Source organism: Anabrus simplex, chromosome 13, assembly GCF_040414725.1.
Source record: "Anabrus simplex isolate iqAnaSimp1 chromosome 13, ASM4041472v1, whole genome shotgun sequence".
NCBI classification, from domain to species: Eukaryota; Metazoa; Arthropoda; class Insecta; order Orthoptera; family Tettigoniidae; genus Anabrus; species Anabrus simplex.
This window is the reverse complement of record NC_090277.1, coordinates 86,015,461-86,025,236: the sequence shown is the minus strand read 5'-3', so window position 1 is coordinate 86,025,236 and position 9,776 is coordinate 86,015,461. Positions and strand designations below refer to the sequence as shown.

Below are 9,776 nucleotides of genomic sequence, written 5' to 3'. Positions count from 1 at the left end.
TCAGGAAAGTAACTGTGTTGCATACAAACTATTCCTTATTGTTGATATTACATGGAAGAATAAAACATTGTTGTTCCTCTAAATTTTTGGTAGCTCATAGTGAGTAGGTAGCACTCAAATGATCTGAATATTACTTTAGGGGCCGATGACCTTCGATGTTAGGCCCCTTAAAACAACAAGCATCATCATCATCATCATCATCATCATCATCATCATCATCATCATCATCATCATCATCATCATCATTACGTGGAACAGTAAAATATTAATTCGTTTCAACACAAATTTTTTAAACATGAACTCATGATTTTCTGTCTCTTTAGAGTTTGTGTAATGAGGTTTTACTGTAGACATTTTTCATCTTGTCAAAAAAAAAAAAAAAAAAAAATCTGTAAGTAGAAAGAGCTGAATGTGAGACCACCGCCAGAATTTGAAATAAAATATTCTGCTCATTAGACTAGCATATTAAGCAATTTTGGTAGGGTAAACAACAGATTAGGGGATTATATTCAGCTCTTTTGATACAGAATTGACTGTCTACGAAGCCAAGGCCTGAATTATTACAAGTCACTTGATGATGCACCAGCAAGCTCAATTAGTCTTGCTAGGAATTGACTGCACTTTTGAAGTTTCAAAATGGCTTTCGAGAATGGCTGAATGGGAATTTGTAGAAACTGTAAACAATTTGTACAAGACGACAGGTCTGCTGACGTTCTTACGACTCGACTACTACAGACAACCTAATTCTCAAAATAAGACAGGCATACAATGTTCTACAAGAAATTATTCACCCTTCAGAGGATAAGTATCTAACAGTAAATGCACACTTAGCCTTCTGGTAATCTGACAGAAATACGAAAGCTTTATACATCAAAAGGCTCATGACAGGTGCACCATCAACGACCCAAAAATAAGTGAACCCATTCCAGAAGAGTTGAGAAATGCTACTTTCAATTGCCATTACATCCTTAAGGCCACCTGGATGTGAAACCTGCATGTTTTAATGGTATTTTATCCTATTAAGCTGGGCTCTCAAAAAGAAAATTTTTAACCCTCAAACATTTGTAGGATGTTGGTGCTATACTGATATTTTATGGAAGAATATATTTTTGTGCAATTTTTGCAAAGTCTTGTTATTTTGTTACTTTTAGGCAATTAAAAAGGTGTAGAGAGTTTGATTATTCTGACGGTTCCCGAGAAAAAGGTGTATCTAAAGAATAAAAATGTTACTGACAGCTGAGGGGATGTGGCAGTAGTGCCAACACAACATATAGTTATTTGAAATACATTTTTGTTCCAGGAACATATACGTCGATTTTTTTGGATTCAGGAAAGCTTACTCTAGTCAAACAAAATGTGATTTTTAAAGTTATTTTTCACGTTCCTGTGCCCTTAACACTTGACTTCAACAGACAGCCTAACTCTCAGAACAAGGAAACAAACAGTATTTTACAAGAAATTATTTCCCTTTTAGAAGATAAATCTGTCTCATAATGCAAATAAATCTTTCTGGCATTCCAGCAGAAATAAAAACAATCAAACCCAGCCTGGATGGTTAAGAACTTGCTTAAGAGGAGGTATCCTACGGATCCACCTTCAGCATCAGAAATATTAAGATAATTATAAAATTACGTAAGGTTTATAATTTAAAAATATTATTTTTATATAAATGATTAATACAAATACTGCAACGTAATTAATAATAAAATCACGAGGTTTATGTTGGTGATTCTCTTCATAACGTTATGTTGAATTCTGTTAGTTACATATAATTATTCCTTTATTTTAAGGGTGCCTTTTGAAGGCGATCATTTCATATAATTCTTTACCAATAGCTAATTCTGTTACTTTGTGCAAAATAAATAAATATTTAAATAAATAAATAAAATATACTGTTGTAAAACATGTAAGAGAGACTAGAAATCATCTGCTTCACAAAATCACTTCATCGTCCAATGCTACGAGGAATACTACAAATATAATCAGCTTATGTTCACGATGAACTGTTGTACAGGACACTACCTCAGATCAGTCAAACTTGCGACTAGAAATACGACTATCATATGTATAAAATGGAAGATGCATACTGTGATGTGAAAAATAGCAAATACTATGATACTTAGCCTTATACTGATAATTATTTTAAAAAATTGATTATGTAGTCTTCTTTGGACGTCTTCTCTTAAAAACAGTAGCTTGCCTCAGCAGTTCAGCGTTCTCATCTTCGTTGACTGTTGGAGTTTCAAGGAATCGTCTTGGTAATATTATCAATCCCCCTAATGTAATAGCTGGGGAAAAAAAAGGACAAAAATACAAATGATAATTTCTATCACTGATGCACACAGGGAGTTGTTTTAAGATAATCAATTGAATGGGTGATATAAAAAAAGGAAAAGATTCCACATTTTCGTCAAATTAAACTGAAATAGCCATTGTGTAGCTTACACGTGATAAATTTCATATTTGAGCCTGTTTTGTCAAAAAGTATTAACTTGTGAAAATCCTGCCTTTACAATACCATAAATCGTCTTTATTGATAAGACTACATTAAAATAAACTAGTAGGGGCACCTGTTAGTGGTGAAGATGTTTGCCTAATTTCGTAATTTAAAAACCGTCATTTTGGTATTTTTTCACCATATTTACTTTATCTTGTCAATAATTTCGCTAAATTTCATTTCCACTTTTCAGCAATAAAACTAGACCAGACAGTAGTTGACAGCATATTTGCAGCAAAACATCATATTTTGTTTATGTACAAGAAACATGGAAGTTATGATTTTGCAGAAAACATGGCTATATTACATATATCAAAGCAAGAATGTTTGGAAAAAAATCCTGCCACTTGAACGAGTGGGACCTAGCCTACGTTCTTAATTTACACATCAGTCTTAAAAATACAGAGATACCATGAGTTCCATATTACTGGGAGTCAGAGCTTGTCCAATATTATATTACAGTTCGTTCAAAACGACTCTCTCACTATCAACATTACTGACTGGGATGCATAAATCCTCACTGCAGCTTCCACAAAATTCCTATATGCTCATTTCAAGGAAAGAAGAATTGTAGTCACATCAATATATTTACCTGCTCTTCATAAATTACCAATTTAGGTCCTTAAACACAAATATTCTGATGTTGAAATTTCTCGTAGGATGGATGAGACACTTCATTTTTAAAATCACATTTCATTATGCTTCTTGAATCTAAAAGTTTTTTCACATAATTTTGTAGTGATTTTGCTTAAAGGTAAGCAGTTTCGCATTTTAAGCCAAATTTGTAAAATTTTGCAAACATTTTACATTTTCGCGCTTCACAAAAAACAGGTACCTCTATATATTAGTGATACATGTTCCATCCTACTTTTGAGACATCTCCAGTCACAAAATCATTTAAAAATAAGGTAAGGATACGATAAAACCATTACATAAAAAGTCTATGGATATTGTGAAGTGACGTTTTGGGATCTTGTCAAGTCTTGAGTCTTAAAAATAACACGAACATGAATATGATTTGAATCACACAGTCCAAATGTTGCACGGGTTAAAATATCACTACATCCGTGCATTGCACAGATGTAATGCAACGTATAAAGTCACTTGACAAGACGTCAACATGTCGCACCATAAGATCCATAGACTTTTTATATAATGGTTTTATCGTGTCTTTACCATATTTTTAAATGATTCTGTTTGTGACTGAAGATGTCTCTAAAGTGGGACGAAACATGTATCACTAATATATTTTAATGTAGTCTTATCAATAAAGACTATTTATGGCATTGTAAAGGTGGAATTTTCACAAGTTTATATAGCTTATATGCAGTCGCATCAAAAAGTGGAAGGAACAGAATCAACGAATTTCTATGGCGCTACTCGAGGTTGAAGTTCAGAGTGAGTTTTAAACTCAGCTTGTTTGCAATTTGCTTTTGTAAGGCTAGGAGAATATGGTAAAATTATCATAGAGCCAAAAAAGATAGCCCCTTTGTGTTCACACAGTACTAAATGAAGAAATTAAGGACTACAAAAAAAAGAAGTGGCCTGCTCATTTTAAGAAGATGTCTAAGAGTTACTCAAGGCTACAAAATATAATTAAAAATAAGTAAAACATGTGACTTTCAAAATAGAGGAACCTGGCTACGTTGCAACTGAAGAGTTCATTGGCGGTCTGCTTTTTGAAAACTTTAGCCGGGCTGAGTGGCTCAGACGGTTAAGGCGCTGGCCTTCTGACCCCAACTTGGCAGGTTCGATCCTGGCTCAGTCCGGTGGTATTTGAAGGTGCTCAAATACGTCAGCCTCGTGTTGGTAGATTTACTGGCACGTAAAAGAACTCCTGTGGGACTAAATTCCGGCACCTCAGCGTCTCCGAAAACCGTAAAAGAGTAGTTAGTGGGACGTAAAACAAATAACATTATTTATTTTGAAAGCTTTAGACTGTTTAAACTTCCATTTGCAAAATATATATGGTGGAATAGCTCCCTTTAAGAAAAAAAAAATACTTAGATGATGTTGCGGAAGTTATGCACTATATACCCGATTAGCACAAACAATTTTATGAGAACATATTGTTTTACGTTATGAACAATTTACAAAACGATGATAGTGACTAGTGTTACAAAAGACATACTATTCTTTGTATGAAATGAAGTGTATAACCTACTAAAAAAATATTGTTTTATATTTTGAACAATTTACAAAATGTTGATAGGTGTAAAAAGTAACGATAAAACTGATTAAAAATGATAATCCACAGTCTGTTTCCAGTCATTCGACCGGGTCAGGAATGGAATGAATGAAGCCCCCATCTAGTGGCAAGGCCAGGAAATGAGCCGGCTGCCGAAGCCTGTTCCACTCCTCTGGGGCAATGATTAATGAAATGAAATTATATTGGAGAGTGTTGCTGGAATGAAAGATGACAGGGAAAACTGGAGTACCCGAAGGGAAACCTGTCCTGCCTGTGCTTTGTCCAGCAAAAATCTCACATGGAGTGACCAGGATTTAAACCGCCAGTATCTAGCGGTGAGAGGCCGGCACTCTGCCACCTGAGCTATGGAGGCTATAATACTGATTAAAAAAGTAAATTTCTAAAATTGTATTAAATTGTTGTGAACTCTTCGCACATCCAAACCCAATGAGATAAAGAAGGAAAAGACTGCAATGACTTTAAATTGAGCCAGGAGCTAGAATATTAATACTACTTGGTAAAACATATTACAGTATTGTAGGGTAACTAATATACATACAAACAAATATGTAATTGTATGTTTATCAATCTGAGTAATAGTTTTGCAGCAAAACAATTTTTTTTAATTATTATTAATTTTTTGTTTTGTAGTTTACCGGAAACTACTGCGAGTGGAATGTTTTCCTTTCTGATCTCACCCATTCAACGGATGTCGGACACTGTCAATTTTAGGATCGGTACTCCATTACTAAGTTTGTCATATTTACCATTTAGAACACCATGGAAGATGACGTAAAACGACAGGATGGTAGAATGGAAAAAGAAAACTTCAGAGCTGTACAGGAAGAGCGAGACAATCAGTGCACATATCCCCAGACTCACAACTCTGTAACATCAAATTTAGACAAACAAATAGAATTCAATTAAACACATCTTATAGTTTCAGAAAAATACTTTCCACTACTTACGGTTTGTAGTGAATGAAGAGAGTGCAATGAATGAGAGCGAGGGCTTTCAGTATCGAGTAGATCCCCAAGATCCGAGGTAAGATGGGGTCTTCTGAAATGGACAAAGAGAAAAGTTGCAACATAAACATTTTGACATAGAGAAAGACAGAGTGAGAAACAAAGATGCTAGAAAAGAAGTTGGAATAGAACACCTAAATGAGAGAACTGGTAGGGTTAACCAAAAATGGTTATCAACAGTTGACGCCGTGCTACCCAATACTCACTATATTCAGCTGCACGCAGAATGACCGTCATTTGTTTACTTCTCACACGTCCTTCTCGCTGAGGACAGAGTACATGCACGAGTGGTCAACAATGCTGCCAACCTGATTAGTTAGGAACTAAAACTAGTGACAAAAACATTGGACTGTCACAATGTTAAAAAAGGAAAAATGTTCCACCTTTTCAATACAATAACACTGTTGCACGAATCAATGTAGCAACATATTTAATTTATTAAGGGACCGGTTTCGACATCTGTCCATGTCATCATCAGCCTACACAAAAAAAAAAAAAAAGGCAAGAAGTTAACACAATGGTAGCACTTATGACACTTTTCTTGAATTAAAAATAGAAGTTCATGTAGAGGTTCTTGAGCACTCTTGCTGATCTTGAGGTGAATTATACTACATCTTTTGCTTTACGCCGCACTGACGCGGATAGGTCTTATGACAATGATGGGACAGGAAAGGCCTAGGAATGGGAAGGAAGCAGCCGTGGCCTTGATTAAGGTACAGCCCCAGCATTTGCCTGGTGTGAAAATGGGAAACGATGGAAAACCATCTTCAGGGCTGCCGACAGTGGGGTTCGAACCCACTATCTCCCGGAGGGGAGCTCACAGCTGCGCTCCCCTAACCACACGGCCAACTCGCCCAGTACCTCAAGCAAGATTTGCATTATTTTCACTTTCTTATAGTGTTACAAACTTTGGGTAGCACGGTGTCAACTTTTAGCAAATGGTTTGGACATGTAAAGAGATTGGAGGAGAAAATAATACGAAAACAGATGATGGAGATGACTTTCGAGGGGAAAAAAAAGCATGAGAGAGACCTAGAACAAGGTGATCAATTCAATAAAGAGGCGTACAAGAAGAAGAAACCTGGACTGGTACGTGGAGAAGTGCCATAAATGCCTCGACCCGGCAAGAGCTGGAGGAGGAGGAGGAGGAGGAGGAGGGTAAAAATAAAAAATTAAAATGTTTAAATCAGAATTACGGTCTATAAAATTTTGAATTTGCCATAGAATGTGAGCTGTGTTCATGAGTCATTAATGCAGCATACCAATATGTCACAGTCATACTAAGAGGATCCAGAATTATTATTTTTTTCTCTTCCCTGCCCTTTCTATATTGTTATTTCGTTTCGGTATTTTCCAATTTCGTACGTTCGTCATCACCAGTTGGTTCATTCCAAGCAATGTGTTAGGAGCTTAATGTTGTCATCAGTTTCCGCTTGGAGTGCTGTGCCAGCATACAGCGAGCCACTTGGTGATGAACGAGCACACCACTACAATTTCTCCTACGGTAAAAATATTCCTAAATTCAAACCCTCATTATTGTAGAAGACTTCATCGGCAAAAGTCGAGATTTTCTTCTGAAGACACGGAGCAAAGTTCCCTGCGAAACGTAAAGAGTTTCACTTTGTTTTCTTGCCATGGCGTAAGCCCAAACGCCTATATCATGTCTACATTTTCAAGAAGTTAATCAATTAAATAAATACTTGCAAAGATGAGAGAAAAAAGATATAAGTTGAAGAGTGGCAGGACAAAATGATCTATGTGCCAACACCTGCGCTGTGGTGTATGGTCTGTGTTCTGTGTCCACTCCTCCCATTTTTAAAACACATTAACAGATGGTGCTGGTGTAATGTCCAGCCTCCTTGTACAGCCAAGTGATTAGGCTACATGCCAGGAATGCCACTGTCGCAACTCCTAATTACAGATTTCTGCATTGTGTTGAATGCTTTACAGTTTAGTGTAGTAAGTGTTCAATATTTTTAGATATTAAAATGGATGGAAAAGTTTTCCGAAGTAGTGAACATCTTATTAAGAAAAAGTAGAACATAATAATATCAAAAAAGGCTTTCACTCCAATGGGGGAGTAATTTTTAAACGGAGAATTCATTTCTCCTTTAGCAGGTTAGCAAACCAGATTTGTTAACACGGCAGGGCCACACAGTTTGGTCTGCCACTGCTAACCAGAGTCCTGGAGGGGCGTGCCATTCCAGCTGATGAGTCCAAATGGCACGTCTCGACAAAACTCTGCAAAATGCACACTGCCTAACCACCCAAAAGCTGGTTCCATTCCCGTGATTATAATAATAATGTTACTGTTTTTATGTTACACTACCTAACTACTTTTTGACGGCTTTCAGAGACTCAGAGGTGCCGGAATTTTATCCTGCAGAAGTTCTTTTACATGCCAGTAAATCTAGTGACACGAGGTTAACGTATCTGAGCAAGTTCAAATACCACCGGAGTGAGCCAGGATCGAACCTGCCAAGTTGGGGTCAGAAAGCTAGCGCTCCAACCATCTGAGCCACTCAGCCCAACAGCAGAAGAACAAGCAAGTTGCTTTACGTCGCACCGACACAGACAAGTCTTATGGCGACGATGGGACAGGTAGGAACTAGGAGAAGGGAAGGAAGCGTCCGTGGACTTAATTAGGTGGTGTGAAAATGGGAAACCACGGAAAACCATCTTCAGGGCTGCCGACAGTGGGGCTTGAACCCACTGTCTCCCGAATACTGGATACTGGCCGCACTTAAGCGACTGCAGCGCAGAAGAACAGTGGAAAGTGAAGCTAAAATATAAGGAAATATTTATGTAAAAGTGAATCGGCGAAGCAGAATCAAAAATAGGCCTAACATTCGAGTTGAGTTTTTTTTTTTTTTTTTTTTTTTTTTTTTTTTTTTTTTTTTTTTTTTTTTGCTAGAGGCTTTACGTCGCACCAAAAAGATAGGTCTTATGGCGACGATAATATTCGAGTTGATACTAACCTCACCTGTTCACGGACATATAAGGTGCTGAATATGGGAAAGGGTAAGTTTTCGCTTCTGACAGTGCCTAATTGAAGTACATTATCTCCAAACTTGGAATTAGTAAGGTTTCATGTCTACGAGCTCACCCGCAGGTTACAGGTAGCGAGCCTATTACCCGGAGACTCCAAGTTTAATTCCTGGCTAGGTTAACGATTTTTTACCTGGATCTAAAGGCTGGTTCGAGGTCCACTCAGCCTATGTGATTATAATTGAGGAGCTGTCAGATGGTTCAATGACGGCCCTAGTCTAGAAAGTAAAAAATGACAGCCAAAGGAGTTTAAATTAATATTATGTCAATGGCAAAATAACTGAGGGAAATATTCATTTGTGCAGAGGGAGGTTGGGAGGAGGGTGAGGGAAATATAATGGAACAACTGATCAAAGGATGTCTTCTGCCTTCCCAAAGAATGTGATATTCTATCAAAGGTAAACTGTTGCATTATCTGAACTTTTGCCGTAGAGTGAGGTTATGGCAGGAAAAGGTAGAGCTCAGCAGGAGACAATAGTATAAGTAGGCTAATTTTAGATTTTATGGAAATATGTATATACTTCCCATTTGTTCCGCAATTCTTGATGATTCTTTCCACTCGGGAAAATAATCCATTTGCAAAATTAATATTTTGAGGGATTGAATAGGCTACAACTGAATAATAAATTGGTTGGGGTTAACTTCATGGAAGGACTTTCAGGACGAGCCACACAGCTCTCTGTTCACATCGGATAGCATATCAGAAAAGTTATTTGTATCACAGTACTTAACATACAACAAATATTATTTATGGAAGCTACCTGTCACAGCATCTCCAAGAAACGACCGTTTCTCTATGTATGATCTGACAGCAGTACCCATGTCCATTAAGGCAACAAAAGCAATCCATCCTCGAAAGGCATATACCAACTTCTGATCCATTGCACTCCTATAACTGGAAAATTCCGTACAGAGAAAATAAACGGTATGTCACATAAAACATAACTTTGTGGCTCCGGATCCACAAAGCTAAAACCATAAATATCATGCCAAATTTCTCCACACTAAGGAACCATGT

At 37.0% G+C, this 9,776-nt stretch overlaps 1 protein-coding gene across 1 annotated transcript; it reads right to left on the bottom strand.

The window, feature by feature from the left end:
• Positions 1-323: 323 nt before the first annotated feature.
• LOC136884699 (uncharacterized) lies at positions 324-9,768 on the bottom strand. Its single transcript, XM_067156975.2, has 4 exons — positions 9,520-9,768; positions 5,654-5,744; positions 5,453-5,571; positions 324-2,288 (listed from the first exon to the last, which is right to left on the bottom strand). Exons 1-4 carry the CDS (start codon positions 9,638-9,640, stop codon positions 2,155-2,157), a joined length of 465 nt encoding a protein of 154 aa, XP_067013076.1. The 5' UTR covers positions 9,641-9,768; the 3' UTR covers positions 324-2,154.
• Positions 9,769-9,776: the final 8 nt, after the last annotated feature.

Excerpts from the sequence above, each read along its gene's own strand:
- LOC136884699 (XM_067156975.2), bottom strand. The coding sequence starts at position 9,640 with ATGGATCAGAAGTTGGTATATGCCTTTCGAGGATGGATTGCTTTTGTT. Across the intron at positions 5,745-9,519 it reads TCTTGGAGATGCTGTGACAG|AAGACCCCATCTTACCTCGG; the intron begins GTAGCTTCCATA and ends TGTCCATTTCAG. Across the intron at positions 5,572-5,653 it reads CTCTTCATTCACTACAAACC|AGTTGTGAGTCTGGGGATAT; the intron begins GTAAGTAGTGGA and ends TTGATGTTACAG.